Genomic DNA, 23,164 nt, shown 5'->3' with positions numbered 1-23,164 from the left:
TTCCGCACCAAATGGTTACATGTGTGGATAATGTTCGATCTTTCGGATCAAGATTATTAATCGAGATGTCATAAGTATGTTAATATCAGACGATTAGCTCGAGACTGAATAACCAAGTTGAGGAATGCTTCAAACCAGTTTAATCGCAAAAAGTGACATGAAACGTCTTGTCTTGTCTTCTTATGTAACTTGAAAAAGTTGTTTTATTTTATGCTCAGCCTCAAAAACCACGGAATTCTTCGTTTACGTGCTGTTTTATTTACAAGAGGTTTGTTTAGTATGTTCTTTGAAGTATAGTTGGTTGATAGAATATTATACTCTACCTTTTCTGGCTTACATTGATTCATCTTGAAAATCTTGTCAAATTGCATTAAATCGTACACTAATCTTTAATAATTATAATAAAGGAAAGAGTTAAGCTTATTCATGTACGGGATAGAAAATTCACGAATGACGCATCATCACGGCTGGACTACTCAACTGATTAATAGTCCAGTCACTATATACATTGGTGCATGCAATTTGTATTGTAGTTCTGATTTTTTAATATATTATTTGGGAACATAGGAGAAGTATAGAAATTAGGCGAAAGTATAGAAAAGTATAGTATAGAAAAGTAGGCGAATATAGAAATTGGCCATTTTTTGTGTATTGGAATATGGGCTTTAGTACACTCAACAATAAATTTTCCACTTTTCGACCGAATTTGACTTATGATGCATGATTTTGGACCGCCTTGACGAGCCGAGAAGAATGAAGTGTAGTACGATGAAATCTGAGCATTGTGTCAGAAGTTATGAGTGTTTGAAATTTTGATCTTTGAGGTGTCCTTGAACGCGCCTCTCCACTAGGAAATACTGAAATAAAGTGCATCTAACGGGTGATTCTCATAGAACATAATCTCATGAACTTATGTCATTGTGCGAAATATCAATGTGAAGACTATGTAGTTGGTGATGATGGTTGAAGCTGAAAATTAGGTGTTTTTCACAATACAAGGAGCATTGTTGTCAGGTGTATCTGGAAATCTATATGAGATAGAGCGCTCTACCTGATCTCAGATTGTAGAGCACAAAAATACAACCTGAGGGATTTTAAATTATACATCTAAATGGTAACAATCGGAAGATATTGTTGATCAAAAACTAAAATTCATCAAAATTGATTTTTTTCTTAAAATTTCACTCATTTTTGAAAAATCATTACTCAGTACTCATTGGAGATAGAGAGTTCCGAATGATCTCATTTTATTCAGAATTTCATAATCTAGAAAAAAGGTGAGAGCAAATTTTTCTGTCGGATTACGAGATTTGGCAGAAATAGCTCAAAACTGAAAAATGAGCCGAAAATACGAGGTTTTTGGGCCATCCTTTATCTAGCACAAGGAAATTTTGCATGAAGAAATTGGTTCTGGACTTCTCCTATGTACCCAAATAATATATTAAAAAATCAGAACTACAATATAAATTGCAAGCACACCCCCTTTTTTATGTCTATATTGACTGGACTATAACTTGAAATTTTGCAAATAGATCCTTAATCTGGTTATAGGCCTATTTTAAGTTCTTCAAGATTTCAGTGGTCAAGTTTTCATTTTTCAGGAGTACGGGTTACCTGCTCCTAATAATAATACTAAATTGCACTAATTTTAATAAATAATTATCTATATTTAAAGTTTATATTATGTTCTATTATATTGAACTTTAACTTTCCTCAGTAAGAACATAACCTATTTGTCCGACATTTTATTACTTATCAAAATTTGGGAACAGAATAGTTTTGGGCTATGCCTGTTGTTCTATCCCGATCATATTCATATGATTTGTAATTGTATCAAAATAAATATTAAATAAAAATTCTTCGCTTCGCAATATGACAGTTAGGGTAAAACGCCTCAGAGTATTGTGCTTTTCACCTGTCGATTCAGACCTTTTTTACCACTAGAATGAATGAGTACGGCAGGATTAATAATCAAACGGAAGGGATGAAAACAGGCAATTAATTTTATCTTTCAAGAATTCAAAGAGAACGTCGATAACTGATCAAAAAAGTAGGACAACCCTAGTTAGCTAATCTAACTCAAACACTCAAGAGGTTTGAAAATCCAAATAATTACTAAATTTTGAGTAGTTTACCAAGTTAACAATGTAACAACAAGGTGTACTTTCTTCCGGTTATGTCACCCATTCAAGATATCTAAAAAACTTTATTAGAAATTGCGTACAATATGGTGTCTATTGGCAATATTCTCTTGACCTAAAACTTTCCAGGCGGTGATGCGTTTACAATAGCTTTGGTGATCAATCACTCTGTAATCTTTTGGCCCATTTCTGGACTAATATACATGTAGTATACCTGTATAGGATGTTCCATTTGTGAACCAATACACAAGTAGTATACCTGTATATGTCAGGTGTGTTGCACGGGGGTTCACATTCATCCCCCGTTCGTTCACCCCATTTGAAGTTGGCGCATGCGCAGTTGAGTGTTTGAAGCAGGCACTGACACAATAATTATAGTTCACCCGGCGTGAACTTATCGATATCTTGTACTATATAGATAAATGTGAGAGATATTTCGCTTCCAGTATCGTGTCAGATGTCAGACCAGTGTGGTGTCAGTTGTTAACAGACAGGTCATTTTTTCACAGGGTGTTTTTTGTGAAAAATAAGACCTTTTTGAAGTTTTGATTGTTTGAAATACTTGAAGATGAGGTTCTTTACGCTAACTGTCTTCAAGAAATTACCAGGGTTTGTTAAACTTATAATTTACTAAGTTATTGAAAAACGTGACGTGTATTATCAATTTTTCACTTTATTAGTTTACTTGCAGGAATGAATAAATTGAAATCTACTTTACAGCCAGTGTTCCTCAGTATAAAAAGTTCCACAATATCAATAATTTGTTTTGAAGTCTCTGCTAGATTATTTCATTTCCAGTCAGTGTGAAAATTGTCGTGGTTTGGGACTAAAATTGAATGTGTTATTTTAAAGGGAATACTTGTGATTTTCATGCTATTAGTTGCAATAATCATTATACACACAAAAAATAAATGTCTAATACTACACAAATTACTACTCTGATTTTCACTCCAAAAGTGTGTTTTTTTAATTCAAGTTTAATTTTAATAGTGAAAAAGTATGGATATGCAACAGAGTAATAAAATGTTGATAAATATTAGGAGCGACTTTAGTTGTTTGCTATATATTGTACCCTACCTCCCCAACCTACCTACCTTTCAATCATAATTGCCCAAACAGAACCTTTGGGGTTATTGTACCCTACCTCCCTAACCTACCCTTTTACCTTTCAATCATAATTGCCCAAACTGATCCTTTGGGGCTATGCGCATCTATTTTTCTAGGTAGGATGAGCTGAAATCCAGAAGAACAGAGACTATTCCGTCCTCTTTGATAAAATTCTTGAATTCCAATATATAATTTTATACAAGTTCTTGAATTCCAACTGAAATCTAGAAGAACTGAGATCCTTCCATCCTTCAGTCAAGTGTTCAGTTTAAGGGTTGTGAGGCAGAGAGGACCAAAAGTCCTAACTCCGCCCTAATAAAGGCAAATAATCAATCAATCAATCCTCTTTGATCAAATTCTAGAATTCCAAAAAATCTGTAGCATGCAGACTGTTTACAATGCGGCCAGTAACGCCTTATAAAGCAATGTTGATTTTTGACAGTCGGTTTGGCGCGTACGTTTTTTTGCGTAGCGACTGACGACTGACTGGAGGAGTGTCACTATTGTGCGCACTTGCGTGTGCGTGCGTGCGTGCACGTGTGTACCACTACCACCTGTCGCGGGCGTCCTACTCATGAATGGTAGGGTAGACAAGGATGGAGAGCTAGGTGGGCGCCTCTGGAGATTAGAGACGCGCAGTTGGGATCTCAGTAGTTGTTCGGCTGCGGCCGTAGACAGTTGAAATAATTGGTGTTTTTCGAGAACAGTTCGAACATTCTTGACGCGATTATTCAGTCGGTGTTCAGTTTGTGTACTCGAGCTCGTTACGTTTAGTCTCTATACTCGAACTCTTTGTGAGTTTCTAAACTCGAGTTATCCACGTTGAGTTTCTATACTCGTACTCGAGTTCCCTTCACGTTTTGATATTCTTAACTCGAGTTTTTCTCGGTTATTAGTGTTAGTGCAAACACGAGCGTTCAAACTAACGATGTGCTCTAACGTTTATTAGTTTTGTAGCGTGAGAGAAAGAGAGGATTTGCACTAGCGTACGACTGCGGTAAATTTTATCGATCGACTTTTACTTACACCTCACTGACTTACCTTTACATACACGTATCATACATACATCACGCTACACGCTTTTTCTTCTACTTTTTAATGTTTACTTTGTGCTTCTGTGACTTAGTGGCTTCTTTCATTGTCGCCATTTTTTCAATACAATTCCATTCGTAGGCCTACATTTCGTATATTCGTATATTGAAGTCCCCCAATAAAAAAAATTGGAAAATTCTTCAATAATTTTTTGATAAATTGAATGAAAATGCCTTGGTTTCAAGTAAAACTTACTACATTCTGAACAGTCAATAGAATAGAATGAATTCATTGATGAAATGGTGCATTCATAATAAATTGACTTAATACGTAAAAATAAATGTACAAAAATATCTCCAAGTGAATCACTGTCATTGATAAAATTAGTAGAATTGATGGTGATGTTGTGAAATCTCTCCATAATAAGAAAACAAAGATATTGTCAAAATTCACTAAAAAATTGTTAAAAACTTTAAAACAGAACCATGGTTTCATGTAGTTAACCAACGCAGTACAGCTGATGATGCGTTGGTTAACTACGTGAAACCATGGTTCTGTTTTGAAGTTTTTAATAAATTTTTAGTGAAATTTGACAATATCTTTGTTTTCTGATCACTGTCATTGAATTGCATAATATTATATTATGTAGGCTAATATACTGTGCAATTTTTCATGAGTGAATACATTTTTATTTCTAACATTTATTCATTTATTATTTATTTATTCATAGACAATAGATAAAATGCGGGTAAAAACAACAGGCATTCGCCCAAAACTGCTTTAAACCTTAATTTGGAATACACAGTCTAGAGGTTATGTAAATGATAACTTAATGAATGCATCACCTTACGTAGGGATCATGTTGATTTGTAATGCCTGTCATTTAAAAGCATAAAACTGTTGAAATTGTTATTCTCTACTATTGAATGAAACTCAAACTTACTATAAAAATCATTCATCTGCAAGTTTTAAGCCCTTTTTACTTTCAATCAATTCGAATAGAATCCATGTCACATTGTAGATGGTTATAAGTCAATATATAGAAATAATCACTCGTCACAAGCATCGTGTTCATCTGTCAATTTATAGAATTTCAAATAGCATGTTTTTTCTTCGTTTTCATTCAATTAATTCCCAGTGGATGAGCATTGTATGTTTTTCTGTAATTTTTAGAATTTCAAATATAATATTCTTCCTCTTTTCTCATTTAATTCATTCCCAGTGGATGAACATTGTATGTTGCCAATTTATAGAATTTTAAATAGATTTTTTTCCTTCATTTTCATTTAATTACTTCCCAGTGGATAATCATTGTATGTTGATCTGCAAGTTTTGAGCCCTTTTTACTTTCAATCAATTCAAATAGAACCCATGTCTCATTGTAGATGGTTATAAATCAATGGATAGAAATTTAATAATCACTCATCAATATTTTTTTCAATTTTCACGCTCAAATTCATCTCTTCCAGTTTTTGTACTCGAGTTCTTCTTGTTTAGTTTTTTAGTGCAGACAGGAGAACAAAGTTTTGCATGAGAAACAGTCAATGAAGAGATTTCCAATCGATACAATAATTTGTTTTAACAATGTGCTAAACCTTGAATTGATTTTTTTTATTGTGTTGTGAATTCTCAATTCTCAATTTTAATTTTCCTGAATGAAAATTATTTCAAAATGATCACTCACTACTTTGATCTATTGACACACTGCATCAAAAGTATTCTTTTCAAATACATTCCAAAACATTATTGGATGAATACTTGTAAGGCTAGTTTCACACTCATTCGGTTCGTTTCGTTTTCGATTCGTTTTCGGCAAATTCCGATAAGTGTGAAACGGTAATTCGGTTTGAATTCGGTACCGAATAGAAACCGCATAGAACCGAACGCTCACTTGACTCTAATAAATTCCATCAGGTTTCAATTCGTTGCTAGCGAGAGGCTACTTTCACACACTTTTGGTTCGGTTCGGTTCGTTTCGTTTTCGGCAAATTCCGATAAGTGTGAAACGATGATTCGGTACCGAATAGCAACCGCATAGCACCGAACGCCCCCTCGACACGAATAAGTTTCATTATATTCGAATTCGTTGCTAGGGAAACTGGAAAAAACAAAGTCTTTTACACACGCTTGCTTTTTTGTTTTTATTTTAACCTGATATCGTGATTATCTGTTTCAAAATTTTCCAAGTCAAAATCATATGGTCAATTCATTTTTGTTAGTTCACAGAAACACATTTTTTCTCAATGAATTGTTTGCTAAAAAAATATGAAAGATATAAATTAAAACTTGGGGAGAATTTTTATTTTTCCATGAATATTACATGATTTCATCAATGGAGAGAAGAGATGAAGTTTTTTATACCATATGTCAAAACAAGGAACAAATTTTCAATTAAAAAAAAATCTCTCTGAACTTCCAAAATTAACATAATCAAAAAGAAACTATTAAAACAATTCACAATTTTCAATTAACTTTAAAATTTTGTTGTTCAAGAAATAACATCTAACAATTTAACACCAACTGTTATATTTAAATATACCAGCATGAACTGTGTTTATCCAAACACAGCTGTATTTGAGAAGAAAATACCTAATTAGAACCGTACGAATTAAAACCTGACATGTATGAAAGCCTCATTCGTTTTCGGTAACGAGCCGAACCGAACCGAACCGAATGAAACCGAAAGCGTGTGAAGCTAGCCTTATAAAGAATACTCATATGTAGCCTACATAATTCCACAAATTTAGGATCATGATGATTAAAATCTACCAGGAATTATCGATATTGTTATTTAATCAAGGGTTGCTTGAAACAATTCAACCAGACTAGACAAAATTGAAACTATTTATATTCTAGGATACATAGATACATAGGGTAGATATATAGATACATAGATAGGATAGATACATAGGATACATAGCAGGACAGGAGCAAGGATAGTATATATACTTTTATACTATCCTTGGGTACATGTGACTTGAAACTTATTTTCTACTCGATTATACAGGAACCAGATACAGGACATGTGTTTATTAGCGTTCTCAGAGGATTAGGTTCATAAACAGTGACTTGAGATTAATTTTCAAAGTGTGAACTTTTTCTAACTGCTTGAAAATGCGTGATAGCAGAAGAAAAATCTCTAGGCAGCTGGATAACGCTGCCCAGTTAGTTTTGCCGGCAGCAAAAATCATCATTGGAACAGTCATTAGAGAGTTGATCATTGTTTCCCAGTGAGTATAGTATATTTTCTTCAGTTTTTCTCCATTTTTCTGCCATTTTCTTTCAATTAATTCCCAGTGGATGAGCATTGTGATTTTATAGAATTTCAATTATTATTTCTCCTCTTCTTTCATTCAATTAATTCCAATGGATGAGAAACATCACAATCATTGTGTTCTCCTGTCAATTCATAGAATTTCAAATAGAATATTTTGCCTTCATTATCATTCAAATAATTCCCAGTGGAAGAGCATTGTATGTTTTTCTATAATTTTTAGACTTTCAAATATGATATTCTTCCTCTATTCTCATTTAATTCATCCCCTGTGGATGGGCATCGTATATTCTTCTGCCAATTTATAGAATTTTAAATATAATTTTTTTCCTTCATTTTTATTTAATTAATTTCTAGTGGATGAGCATTGTATGTTTTTCTGTCATTTTATAGAATATCAAATAGAATATTTGGTCTTTATAGACTCTGTCAATCATTTTCCAGTGCCTACCTACTTTTTGCCGGGTGGATGAGCATTGTATGTTTTTCTGTCATTTTATAGAATTTCAAATATAATATTTGGTTTTTATAGACTCTGACAATCATTTTTCAGTGCCTACCTACTTTTTTGCCCAGTGGAGGAGCATTGTATGTTTTTCTGTCATTTTATAGAATTTCAAATATAATATTTGGTCTTTATAGACTCTGTCAATCATTTTTCAGTGCCTACCTACTTTTTTGTCCAGTGGATGAGCATTATATATTTTTCTGTCATTTTTTAGAATTTCAAATATAATATTCTTCCTCTATTCTGATCTAATTCATTCCCAGTGGATGAGAATTGTATGTTGCCAATTTATAGAATTTCAAATAGATTTTTTTCATTCATTTTCATCCAATTAATTCCCAGTGGATGAGCATTGTATGTTTTCTGTAAATTTTATAACTTCAAACAAAATATTTTTTTCATTCACTCAATTCCCAGTACAGTAGATGAACATTGTGTGTTCTTCTGTCAATTTATAGAATTTAAAATAAAATATTCTTTCTCTATTCTCATTTAATTCTTTTCCAGGGGATGATCATTGTATATTCTTCTGCCAATTTATAGAATTTTAAATATATTTTTTTCCTTCATTTTCATTTAATTAATTCCCAGTGGATGAGCATTGTATGTTTTTGTGTCATTTTATAGAATTTCAAATATAATATTTGGTCTTTATAGACTCTGTCAATCAATTTCCAGTGTCTACCTACTTTTTTGCCCAGTGGATGAGCATTGTACATTTTTCTGTCATTTTATAGAATTTCAAATATAATATTTGGTCTTTATAGACTCTGTCAATCATTTTCCAGTGCCTACCTACTTTTTTGCCCAGTGGATGAGCATTGTATATTTTTCTGTCATTTTATAGAATTTCAAATATAATATTTGGTCTTTATAGACTCTGTCAATCATTTTCCAGTGCCTACCTACTATTTTGCCCAGTGGAGGAGCATTGTATGTTTTTCTGTCATTTTATAGAATTTCAAATATAATATTTGGTCTTTATAGACTCTGTCAATAATTTTCCAGTGCCTACCTACTTTTTTGCCCAGTGGATGTGCATTGTATATTTTTCTGTCATTTTATAGAGTTTCAAATATAATATTTGGTCTTTATAGACTCTGTCAATCATTTTCCAGTGCCTACCTACTTTTTGGCTCAAATAACACATCAAAACTGTTAAAATAAGTTGAACTGACATGTATACCCAGTCTTATTCCAATGAGAGAAAAGGCTGAATAATATTTTTCAATTTCACTTCCCATTATGAGCTTCTACAGCAAATGAATATACAGACAAATTTTGAAAGCTAGAAGCGATAAAAAAAGGCTGGAAATGTGTGGAATTCTTTTGGTCAATAGTTTTTACTGACAATTCCAGCAAAACTGCTGAAGTTTTCCGCATATTTCAAGATTATTTTGTTGTATTTAATGATTTTGCATTCGAAGAAACTTCGATCAATTTTGTCATTGTCAATATTTTTTTGGATGTTTGTTGTGTAACCCATTGAACAGTTCCAACTTTTTTATATTATCATATCCTCTACTTATGGTAGCCTACCTATACTAAATTCCCAGTAGATTTATAACCTTTATTTATTTTTCCCTTATCCATTGATAACGATTAGCCTTCTTCTATTTTGCACATTTCAATTCATTTATTATCACTCTATTACTGGTTCATGGATTTGTATAAATTTTTAACAAAGAATCATCAATTTAATTATCAGTCATTTCTCAACCTTTCTATTACTATAACAAAATAAATATGGTACTACTTTACTATTTTAATATTATTTGATGAATCAATTTTCTGTGTTAGGCTATACTTTAATTCGTCTGATTTTATGTGGTATTCAGTTAAAATTGTCTCACTAGTTTCCAATTAAACTGGTAAAATAGAGTAAAACATTAAATAAATATATATATATATATTATATATATATATATATATATATATATATATATTATATATATATATATATATATATATATATATATATATATAGATTAATTCACAATCGATAATTTTTTTCAATTGTATAACTTATACTTTACTGCTAATTCTTTTTTATAATAGTTTTTTTAGCATTAAGTAGCTGGAAAATGTGGCTAATGACTTTTGTTTATATTATTGTGACTGCATATTGCAATATTTAAATGAGAAATATTTCTTTGTATTCTTACATTGTTATTTATCTTTTTCCTGTATAGGGCTACTTGTAATATAAATATAAAGAAAATAAAAACCTCAGTACCCTTTTTTGAAATATTTAATCACAACATGTTTCGGACATTCTTTCTGACTTGAAAATGGCATAAATGTCCGAAACATGTTGTGATAAAATATTTCAAAAAAGGGTACTGAGGTTTTTATTTTCTTTATATTCACATTGTTATATTTTTAAGCCATAGCATTTGATAAATTTGGCTAATAACTTAATACCGGTATCTTTGTTTTGTTTTTTTCTTGTAATTTTGTACTGTTGTTTATGAGAAACAATAAATTCTATTCTAAATTCTAAAAATTCCTCTGTTTGTGAATTTACAAAGTATAAGTATAGAAATTTATTGTGAAAATGTAATATTATTTACTTTTTATTTTCAATATTATATTGTATCCTTTTTTGATTAAATTCTGTATTGCCACTGGCTTCGAGTGCTCATTCAATTCTATTCCAGGCTTGAGACTTTATTCAAATATAAACTAGTTATTATCTTTCTAAAAATAAGCCACAATTCTTAGAATTTCTTGCTATTAATTTCTTTAATGTAGTTCTTACATCATTTTCTCCTTTTTAATATTTTTCTTCAGTTAATTTTGTATCAACCGATCTGAAGTGTGTATAACATTATTTACTTCGGGGCGGATGTTCGCTTCAAATTGAGTCAACTCCTCTGAATATGATTCAAGAGTTGTAAAATCGGTTCGGAGCCCATCTAAAACTTTAGGTCCACTCTTCTCTCATTATCTTCCGCCTCATCACCCACGCACAAGCCTAGAGCTCATGTGGGCATCACTATCAGGAAACAAATGTGTTTGTTTGTAGATAGAACAAGAAGGTTGGGTCAACTCTATGGATAGGCTACATTTTATGTTTTTTGGGGTAAATAAATTTTAGATTGAATATTATTTGTTAATAGCTAATTAATCAGTAAAACAAAATAAAATCTTATAGCACCCTTTATGTTTAGAAAAATTTAAAATAGTTGAACAACTAGTATAGGGTGCTATAAGATTTTATTTAGTTTTATTAATTTAAAAGTAGCCCATGTCAATAAGTGTTTTATAATTAATTAGCTATTTAGCTAACTAATTAGCAGATTAAAGCTAATTAATTATAGCTATTAACACATCAACTGAATCAGTTATTGCAATCCACTGAAATGTTAATTTAATTTTTTTTTTTTTTTTTGTTACAGATGGTTCCATGGTCATCTTTCCGGCAAAGAGGCAGAAAAGTTGATTTTGGATAAAGGAAAGAATGGTAGTTTTCCTAGTAAGAGAATCTCAGAGCAAACCGGGCGATTACGTTCTCTCCGTCAGAACTGACGACAAAGTTACTCATGTGATGATTCGTTACCAAGTAAGTAACTGGCTTTTTATCATTTTCGTAGTTATTTTTCTATAAATAATACTAGACGACTGCAGTGTCCTGGTGAGATAAGGCATGCTATCAAACGTTTATCGTAGAGAATGTATTGATTTATTCTTTATTGATTCATACAATAAGTACATCATCAAAATGACAGGGAGAGACAAAATAAGGTAACCTTGTGCTATTCCTCTCCCAAATCCAGATAAGGCTACACATAGTCCAAAATAGGTTAAGTCTTGTAGTTGTTCACTTCACAAAATTTTCAGTCCTTAATTAAAACATCAAAATCATCCATAAAATGAGAAAAAAATAAATAGGCTAAATCAATTTATTTTCCAGGAAAAACATACAAATAGAGTTATTTATCTTTCTTCAAATAGTATTACTTTCCTTGCCCTATTACCATAGGTAAGGAAAGTAGGTATTGCTTTCCGAAAAAAATTAAGGAAAATTTCTAAATTTCTATACGTTTCAAGGTCCCCTGAGTCCAAAAAGTGGTTTTTGGGTATTGGTCTGTATGTGTATGTGTGTGTGTGTGTGTGTGTGTGTGTTTGAGTGTATGTGCGTCTCTGTACACGATATCTCATCTCCCAATTAACGGAATGACTTGAAATTTGGAACTTAAGGTCATTACAATATAATAAGGATCCGACACGAACAAATTCGATCGAATGCAATTCAAGATGGCGCCTAAAATGGCAAAAATGTTGTCAAAAACAGGGTTTTCCGTGATTTTCTCGAAAACGGCTCCAACGATTTTGATAGAATTTATACCTAGAATAGTCATTGATAAGCTCTATCAACTACCACAAGTCCCATATCTGTAAGAATTTCAGGAGCTCCGCCCCATCTATGCAAAGTTTGATTTTAGATTTCCAATTGTCAGGTCTCAGATATAATTTGAATGAAAAATTTCGAGTGGAAAAGATTGAGCATGAAAATCTCTACAATTAATGTTCAGTAACATTTTCAAATAAAATTGAAAATAAGCTCAAAGTTCGAGAAAATAAGATTATTCAATTTGCAAACTGTTGGCAAGTGTTGATTCTATTAAATTATTCACTATATCACAAACTGTATAATTGGGTTTTTTCTTTAGGGCTACTTTTGGATATAAATAAAAATATAAGACTGAGTACCCTTTTCAAAAGTTTTCGTCACAAATATGATAATGGCATTAGTAACCGAAACACGTCGTGACGAAATAACTAAATAAAGGGTCTCAGATTTTATATTTTCATTTATATAAGAAAACCATCATACTAATAACATGCATTTCATTCAATATTGAATGAAAAAGACTAAGAAATTGTCAAAAAACCGCAGACTTATTGATACTTAGAAAGACCGGCTTCGGTTATTACACCATAAAGTTTATCATAGATTGACAATGGTGTAATAACCGAAACCGGTCTTTCTAAGTATCACTAAATTTTCGGTTTTTTGACAATTTCTTAGTCTTTTTCATTCAATATGAATAATTACTACAATATCAGCTCCTCAACTACACAAAAAGTTCATTCAATATTATGATATCAAGTTATATTCAAAGCAAACGATAGAAATAATCGTTCATATTTTTTCAATTTATAAAATACCGTTAATGGAAAATTCTAAGAGGATTTCTAAAGAAACTTTCAAACGTCAAGAGTGACAAGTTATCCTTATCCTAAGAAAATCACCGAAATCGAACACAAGAAAATTAAAGAAAAATGATTTCTCATAGTCATGTACGCTAGTGTTTGTTACATGTTCATTTGCTTGTTTATGTGTGTACTTTTTCAATTGTTTTCCTCTTGAATAACTTTTTCCTAGACTTGTATCAGTATGTATGAGTATGAGTGTGACTAATATACGTCCTTGGCTTTCAAAATGTTTACATACATGTCATAGGAAACCGTTGCTTGTTATTTTCCATAACAAAACGATGAACACATTATGAGCTATGTGAAGCAATAACCAGTTTCATATCTATAATTTAGGTGTGTTTTACCAGAGACAAGAAATATAGCTCCTTTATCTATGGTTTTACCTTGGTTTTTAAATTCACAATTTCAATTTGTTCGATTCTCACAATGTTATACCGAGACCTGTCATTATATTGAGTTTATACGTCGCAGTTGGTAATTCTTTAAGAAATTATAAACTTTGTGAAAAGTATTTCATGAGTTTCTTATCAGGCAACACTAATTAGTATGTTAAATGTTTATATTTAACTGTGAAAACATAAAGCTGCGTTTACACCAAAGTTATTAACAAAATGTGTATTTCTACATTCTTATAGATTCTATTAGATTGAACATAACTTATCATACACATGATGAGTATATGTGTTTGTCAAGCTCCGTTCAATCTAATAGAATCTATAAGGATCAAGTTATTAACAAAATGTTAATATCTTAATTTTTATAGATTCTATTAGATTGGACATGACTTATCATACACATGATGTGCATATATGTGTATCAAGCTCCGTTTAATCTAATAGAATCTATAAGGATCAAGTTATTAAAATTTTGTTAATAACTTTGTTGTAAACGCAGCTCTAGGATGATTGTGAATGATCTGATACCGTAATGGAATCCATTGAATTGTAATCTTTTGAAAATCTGTGTAGGCCTAGTTATTATAAATTCAATCAATTTAAATCTAAATCTATAGACTATAAATAAAAATCGAGCCTCAAATTTTGACATTCAATAACTTTTTTATGTGTGCACCGAATTTGATGATTTTTCTAGTTGTATTCGTTATATTCAGGACCAGGTTTATGACTTATCAAATTTCTAATCTGACATCAGGACTCTTTCCTACGGACCTTCAAAGTTTACATGTAATCCTTATGGGAGAAGATTTGTGAGCTGGCCACACACAGAAATAAAATTCAGCTGTTATAATCATTGCGTCATACAATAGCCGTCGGTAGATAGTAGACAAGAGTGTGTGCTGCTCCATAACCGCCCATGTATTTTATTCTAAACTCCCCGACTAAAAACAAAATGACTGTTCTGTGTGTAACCATTCAGCAGTGCGGCCCAAGGTTAAAGACATTGCTTTGTTTCTAATAATTGTGCTGTCTTCGGTGCTCAGAATTAATTGATTTTTAGTAAATTATTTATTTTGTAGTTGGAAAATTATCTATATAAATAAAATGCCGCATTACGCCTCCTCAGGTGTGCATCTAGATAAAGTTTGTCATGAGATGCATTAAACTATTTGGCGGTACGAAGTTCGCCGGGCCAGCTAGTAATCAATAAATTCAATCTAACCGAATCTATAAGGACGTAAAAATACACATTTTGTTAATAACTTTGTAAACTCAGCTTTACGTACTGTATTAAGATAAACTATGAACATATACATACTGTAAAGTTACATCGTAGAGTGCTCCAACGAACCAAAAATAGCCTACGAGGTTTCTTGGCCACTCTTTATTCTGCATGAGAAAAATTGGTTCTGGACTACTTTTATTGACCGAGCGAAGTGAGGTCTAAGATTCAAGTCGACGGTTTGGCATTTCTCTTGATGTTTAAATGTTAAAATGTTGCGCATTTACGACGAAACGCGGTAATAGATTTTCATGAAATTTGACAGGTATGTTCCTTTTTCAATTGCGCGTTGGCGTATATACAAGGTATTTTGAAATTTTGCATTTCAAGGATAATATAAAAGGAAAAAGAGCCTCCTTCATATGCCAATATTAGATTAAAAATTAGACTATAGAATTATTCATCATAAATCAGCTGACAAGTGATTACACAGATGTGTGGAGAAGCCAGTCTATTGCTGTATTTCCATAAGGTCTATAGATTCAACCAGGTACTTGAATGTGGATGAGAATACTGCGTGAGGTCTACTGTTCACAGAACTACTAGTGTATCCAAACATGAAACAATATAGGCCTATTTAAAAAAGGGGGTACAATATAAGTTGCAAGGACACTCCCCTTTTCATGTCTATATTGACTCATTTGTGATAAAGAATCAATCAATCAATATTTATAATACCAATCAATCAATCAATATTTATAATAATACACCTAAATTTAGTTATTGTACTGTATCAAAAATGTTGTATTTTCTATAATATCAATTTACGTTGGACCTTTATTAAGATAAACTATAATGTTCTGTAACTCAGATAATCTAACCATATCAATTTTTGCTTACTTCTCCATGAAGTATATTTCTATCAAATTGTAATACACGTCATCTTCCATTGGTGTGATATGGTATTCCAGATACATCAGAAGTAGAAACATTTGAAAGATTTCAGTAAATGAGTTGAAAGTTTTAACACTTTAACCGAAACACCGGTCTGTGAGACCGGAGGCAAAATTATTTTTTCTATAGTGGCAAAATTGTGAATCAAAAATTGCTGCCCGCTCTAATACCTTCTCCCCCACTATTCCTCTACATTCTTCAACAATGCTCGTCAGTCCCCAACTCACGGTTATCAAGTAAACATCAATCTGTTGAGAACGTACCGGTCTCAGCTACCGGATCTTTCGGATAACGTTTATTTTTTACCGGTCTAGAATACCGGATGTTTCGACTAACAAATATTTTGAGCATTCAATTTTTTTCTAATTTTTTTCTCTTCATTATTTCGGTATTTTATTGACATGTTTTATTTGAAATAGTTATTTGTGCAACTAGTGCGCAAAGTGACAGTTTGCTGCACCGAAAGAAACGTTTACGCCCGAGCCGTAGGCGAGGGCGGAATGGTTTGTTGAGTGCAGCAGAGGAACTTTGCGCACTTATTTCACATTAAGTTTTTCCTACAGTTACCATTGAATATGAAAAGTGGGTAATTATGGGTAAAATTGCCTGAAATGCATCAAATGTATATGTGTGTAATTTTATTATGAATAAATAAAATAGAATGTAGTATGTGTGTTTGGTGGGCGGCTGTGTGGTGTGTAATGTGGCTGTCATCCACCACATTCCACCACCCTCAAGACTCTTATAACGTGCTAAACCCACAGTTACCAACTTCATTTTGATTTTGCTGCACTGGTGCTCCATATAACCTACTAACTATTTTGTGTTGCCATGTTGCAAATCTGGAGTGCAGGAAAAATTTTTCCCGTACTAGAGCGGAAAAGTGATTCTTTGCGTTCTGTAATCAGTGCAGCAATGGCCACTTTTCAACCTAACTGTAGGAAAAAATAATTTTTGTAATTTAGAAAACGTTGGTTTAGGAAAATTGATGACGAAGGATGAGTTATCAACCATACAAGCCCCAGCCTTTGGAACTTGTATCAATAGGATGCTTCACAATGAAGTGTCACAAAATAAACATTCACTTGACGAAATAGATGATTCTGACCACTATAGCTATTTATTCAATTTTCTTGCTAATAAAATAACTGGAGGCTGAAAACGTTTGCTCAAACAAGTTTCTTGATAACAATGAAAAACATTATTATTTTTTCCTCCACCTACTGTCTAAAGTACTTACTTTACTCCCTGAAACCCCAATACTAAAGTGTCACTTTTTTGCTCTCGGTAGTAAAAAACAGAAAAACTCCCTAGGGAGGAAAAGTGACTCCATTTTAAATAACATGGGGAGCATCTCTATTTTGAAACTTACATTGTAATAGTTTAGAAGGTCTAAGCTCAGATGAGAAAGCATAATAGAGGTATAAAGAAAATAATTGAAAATCTCAGTACCCTTTTTTAAAAATATATTATCACGACATGTTTCGGTCAAGTAGCCCTATACAGGAAAGACATAATAGAGGTGTCTGTCATTGAGTCAACTGAATTCAATACCACAACCAGAAATTTGATCAACTCATGATATGTTTGTATGATAATTATTGTTATATTCTTAATATTAGTAGACGATAAAAATGTATACAATTTTAAAAATATCTTATTCTATTCAAAATACCAGCCAACAAATATTTTTGATCTGCAATTCAAATCTGAACCGCGTGATCTGGAGTCAGCCATTTTTGGTAGACACCCAGCTGATATAATTGTTACAACTTATGCCGATAGATAGCGCAATCGGCAGTGCCAATCAGACGACCGGTTTTTAGGATTTAGGTTATGTTGTTAGGAATCATTGTCACCAATACGTAAGTTATTAGAATGATTTTATTTGCAGTTTCTATAAAAAAATGTAGATGGAGGAAAAATGTTGTGTACATCACGAGCAAAAAATACTTTTTCCCCCCCAGGAAAATTGCTGCCCTCGGCTTCGCCTCGGGCTTCAAACTTTTTCCCACAGGGAGAAAAAGTTGTACTTTTCACTCTAGATATACAAATAACTATCAATGATAACCTTTCAGTTTTGCTATAAATCCTATATTGATAGAATATTATATACTATAATTGAAATTTATCAATGAAAAATATTCATATTCATATTTTAGTAGAAAATATATCAAATATAACACTTTAAGCAAGACCCGGTCTGTGAGACCGGATGTTTCGGTTTAGGTTAGTTCGGACCATGTTTCGGTTAGAGTGTTTTAAAGAATGTTTGTGTGACATGGAGTGTCTGACTATGCATACCGTTAACATTTATAAGGATTCCTTAAAAACAATGATCACAAGGTTACTGTTAGTTGAGCAATGACTAGTTGAAAATAGTTGTTGATCTATCATTTCTAACAATGAAACTTAATTAAAGTAACCATATGACCGCTCGAGAATGGCCTCAGGCTCTGGGCTAAATAGATTGTTGCCAGTGTCATAATATCTTCGCTTGATCAACTTCGATTCTATTAATTAACCACCTTGAACTATAGGTATAAGCGCAGAACAGTGATTCTTGAAGATATATACAGTATGATCAAATACAGTAGCAGTTTAGTATACTAGTAGTTCTGTGAACAGTAGACCTCGCGCTCAGTAAGTTACATTAACCTGTTGCTATGTTTTCTCAAAAATTAACTAGTAGTTCTGTGAACAGTAGACCTCGCGCTCAGTGAGTTACATTGACCTGTTGTTATGTTTTCTAAAATTAATTAATAGTTTATCAATTAAAAATGTCTAGAAAAAATCCTAAATCAAAAATAGAGCTTTCTGTCCTATATTGTACCGTGACGTGTCGTCCCGGAATGTGAGTGTGAGCGCTGTAATCAGGTCTGGCTGCAACTGTCTACAACGTTGATGGAAAGATACAATTTTCAAGATGTTCGATGTTTTTGAACGGGTAGTATATAGTCCACTAGACAGCTGATTTATGATGAATAATTCTATAGTCTGATTTTTACGGTAATATTTGCGTATGAAGGAGGCTCCTTTTCCCTTTTATATTATCCTTGAAATGCAAAATTTCCAAAAACCTTGTATATACGTCGACGCGCAATTTAAAAAGGAACATACCTGTCAAATTTTATGAAAATCTATTACCACGTTTCGCCGTAAATGCGCAACATATAAACATCTAAACTTTAAGAGAAATGCCAAACCGTCGACTTGAATCTTAGACCTCACTTCGCTCGGTCAATAAGGGTCCAATGCAACTGTAGTAAGATTGTAACAATAACTATTATGATTAAATAGAGTGGCTATTCAATTTATATTCAGTTATTACCAAAAGTTTTCATGATTGAAATATATTTTTATAGAATTAATTGGCTTCTTAAGTCTCTTATATATTCAGTATATTGTCAAACATTATCATGGTTAAAATACATTATTCATATCAATCGGCTGCTTTATTCAAGCATAGCTTGTTCTTCAACGACTAGCTATTCTATCTCAACATTTTATTTCATCCTATATTGGTCGCATAAAGCTGGATTCCTACATATCAGTGACAGGTACAGTGAGAAAATGATTTCTATAAGTTCTTATAGGACTATTCACACTCGTTCTGCCGTGCTGAGTGAAAACAGTCCAATCAGAACCCATGAAAATTATATTTTCCTACAGTTACGTTGAAAAGTGGCCATTGCTGCACTGATTACAGAACGCAAAGAATCACTTTTCCGCTCTAGTGCGGGAAAAATTTTTCTGCACTCCAGATTTGCAACATGGCAACGCAAAATACTATTATACATATATACTATATACTATATACTATATACTATATATACACGCGCGTATACGTGAAGTTGGTTATATGGAGCAACAGTGCAGCAAAATCAAAATGAAGTTGGTAACAGTGACTGCTGTGGCTGCTATAGTGAGCAGAGGTGCAACCAAGCACAACGCGCTAATTATTATTCATTATATATTATAACCAAGGACAACGAGGACTTTAGGATTTTAGGATTAAGGTTTTTATCAATAATAAAATTACACAGAAAAACATTTGATGGATTTCAGGCAATTTTACCCATAATTACCCACTTTTCATATTCAATGGTAACTGTAGGAAAAACTTAATGTGAAATACGTGCGCAAAGTTCCTCTGCTGCACTCAAGAAACCATTCCGCCCTCGCCTACGGCTCGGGCGTAAACGTTTCTTTCGGTGCAGCAAACTGACACTTTGCGCACTAGTTGCACAAATAACTATTCCACTGTGCCGGCTACTTCCTGTTTCACAGTCATTAATATGTTGGAATCCAACTCAACACAGAGAAATTCGATTGCTTGAGAATCCAGATAAACTACAATACAAAAAATTCTGTGTAAAATCTTGAAATACTTTTTTTATGTGAAATGAATATCATTGCAGTGTTTTAATCCTATTTTTTTCTTTCCAGGATAACAAATATGATGTTGGAGGAGGTGAAAAATTTGAAACACTATCAGATCTCATTGAGCACTATAAAAGGAATCCCATGGTAGAGACCAGTGGCACCGTGGTTCATCTCAAACAGCCATTTAATGCTACCAGAATAAATGCCAGTGGCATTGATAGTAGGGTTAAGGAATTACAAGTAAGTAGAACTTTTAGTTTTCATAAAAACACAGTGTGATCATAACTTATAACTCAACAATACAAATCCGAATTGCAAATTCACATAAATAATTTCTTAGCGAACCAGTGCTCGATTTTATCTGATCATGATTCACAAAAGTCAAATATAATTCTATTACTATCGTATTTTCTATAACTTTTAAAGTGAAAAAACACTCACATTCTTTGGTGTGGCGACAACCGTTTCGTGCTGGTGTTGCACATTCTCAAGCCAAACAGAAACTAAAGTATTTAATGTTATGAGGGTGAGATTTGGTTAGAGTGGGGTTGGAGGAGAGTTTTGGCGGTTAATTGAGGAGGATTTAAATGAGTGTGTCAAACAGGGTGTGGGAGAAAAATACGATGGTAAATAATAATAGTGAAAACAAGATGGATAACCAACAACAATAATTATTCTATTTCTCCATCAATTCAAAGAAAGACAAATACTGAATACCATTCAACAACGACTTTCATCAACAAATCTTCATTTATCTCAATGAACAGAATTTTTCTAGAGAACAATTCAACTAAGGAATGACTTATAATTAAGTAATAACTTATATGGCCGGTTTCCGAGCTCGGGATTCGCTAAGTTCTAGACTTTAAACAGCTGGAGTCAGAAAATTGGCTTTCCGAAACGGGGCGTAGTCGTAGTCATTGTCATAGTCACGTTTGAATTAAATTTCAAAAAACTAGGAAATTAAACATAAAATAAAATAAAGAGAAAATAGTGTAAAGTTTCAGCTATTTTGAATTATTTAGAAATGTTTAATTTCGTCAAGGAAAAACGTTTCCAATTATAGAAATGAGAAAATAAAAAATGGGACTACTGTTATAAAAACTGCGACTATGCCCCGTTTTGGAAAGCTAATTTTCTGACTCCAGCTGTTTAAAGTCTAGAACTTAGCTAAATCCCGATCTCGGAAACCGGCCCTGAATTAAGTAAAAGCTAATAAATAACTTGTAATTAACTAATAAATATTTGAGTGTCTCATTGAAAACGATAGACCTATGAAGTGTCAATTAACTATTCCGATACAAAGGTTCATCGTTCATCTTTAGTCAAATAATTTGCTGTTGAATCAAAATAATAGTCGACATATCAATCAATTTAGGCAATTCATTTTGAAAGAATAGCAATAATTCTTGCAGTCGAGTTTGAAAATAAATTCAATTTTTATATTTTATTCACGAAACACTCAGCAAATAATTATTGAGAGTAAATAATCTTGTGAACGTCGGCATTTTTTTCAGGCATTTCCTTACTATAATTTGATCTTGTAAACTCCTGATTGAGAGAAACTATGCTCAGTGCAATAATGAATATTTTATAGAACATAAATTGTTCTCTCTTGAATATTAATTACACCAATTATTGAGCTGAATAATTATTTTCAACTGACTTTTCAGAAAGAGAATGGACAGTCTGCAGGCAAAGCTGGTTTCTGGGAGGAATTTGAATCACTCCAGCAGCAAGAATGCAAGCATCTTTTCTCCCGCAAAGAAGGCCAAAAACCAGAGAACAGAAATAAAAATCGATATAAGAATATTCTACCATGTGAGTTATCTTTAAGGCTGAATATTTTAATTAAGCATAGTACAATTTTATTATGTAGAATATTGCAACAAACTTTGATAGCCTAACATAGGCTGAATATTTTACTTTTTGTGTAGGCCTAGTTGAGAAGTTGATATTGTGGTAATTATTCATATTAAATAAAAAGACTAGGAAATTATCAAAAACCACAGATTTGTGTGGTTTAAACCATAGAAATGAAAAGACTAAGAAATTGTCAAAACCCACTTATTTCTGATTATTACCACAATCTTTAATAATTGAAGAGCTCCATTCCAAAACCTGCCAAGTCAAAAACATAATTTGTTGGCAAATTGGGAAAAACTGTTGCTGAATCACTGTATGCTCTGTGTCAATGGATTCTCGCTGGAAGTCAATTCATCATTAGAAGATTAATATGTACTATTTTCAAAGTTGTTATTCAATTTATCCAACCATTTTTTGTAAAAATGAAACTGTGCATGCGCAGAAACATGGCATGGATTGGAAAAAAACAGTTGACTTGACAGGTTTTCGAAAAATTAATGTTTGAATGGTGATTACAGCTTTAAGAAGCAGGTTTTGGCAAGAAACACACTAGCAAATGATAAAGTCATATGTTTTGATGAGATATAACCTGAAAAACAGAAATTTGAAAAAAATTGACTTAGCAGGTTTTGGAATGGAGGTTTCATATTAAATAGAAATACTAAGAAATTGTCAAAAACCACAGATTTCTGTGCTTAGAACCACTTAGAATGTATTCTAGGTACCTTGGTTTGAACCATAGAAATCTGTGTTTTTTGACAAATTCTTAGTCTTTTTATGTAATCTGAATATTCTAATTAAGCATGGTTCAAAATTAAGTAGAATTTGAAAAAAAAATCTTTGATAGCCTACGTATTCAAAATTAATAAAGAAAATATAGGTGTATAATTATAAATTCGTAGATGTCTTTGAGTGATAATAATCCTCTATATGCCTATATCAAGCTGAGAGTTACAAATTTATTAACATTCCTAGTTATGACAAATAATGTCCCGGATCTGACATTTCACAATGATTCTGCAATATTCTACGGAGTAAGATTCATTACCT

The 23,164-nt window shown here is 32.3% G+C and overlaps 1 protein-coding gene across 4 annotated transcripts in view; it reads left to right on the top strand.

The window, feature by feature from the left end:
* Positions 1-23,164, top strand: part of LOC111045887 (tyrosine-protein phosphatase corkscrew) — a 159,987-nt gene that overhangs the window by 125,389 nt on the left and 11,434 nt on the right. For 2 of the 4 annotated variants that reach the window (XM_039422697.1, XM_039422700.1), the window contains 3 exons: positions 11,464-11,627; positions 20,312-20,488; positions 21,922-22,069. In XM_039422697.1, the coding sequence (XP_039278631.1) occupies positions 11,526-11,627; positions 20,312-20,488; positions 21,922-22,069 (427 nt within the window). In that variant the 5' untranslated portion in view covers positions 11,464-11,525. Of the gene's footprint in view, positions 1-3,902; positions 4,246-7,287; positions 7,511-11,463; positions 11,628-20,311; positions 20,489-21,921; positions 22,070-23,164 lie in introns of those variants that run through there. The other 2 variants (XM_039422698.1, XM_039422699.1) reach the window with 2 other exon arrangements.

The sequence above is a fragment of the Nilaparvata lugens genome, chromosome 3 (assembly GCF_014356525.2).
Source record: "Nilaparvata lugens isolate BPH chromosome 3, ASM1435652v1, whole genome shotgun sequence".
Classification (NCBI taxonomy): Eukaryota; Metazoa; Arthropoda; class Insecta; order Hemiptera; family Delphacidae; genus Nilaparvata; species Nilaparvata lugens.
Note: the sequence above shows the minus strand (reverse complement) of the source record. Positions and strands in the feature narration are given on the sequence as shown.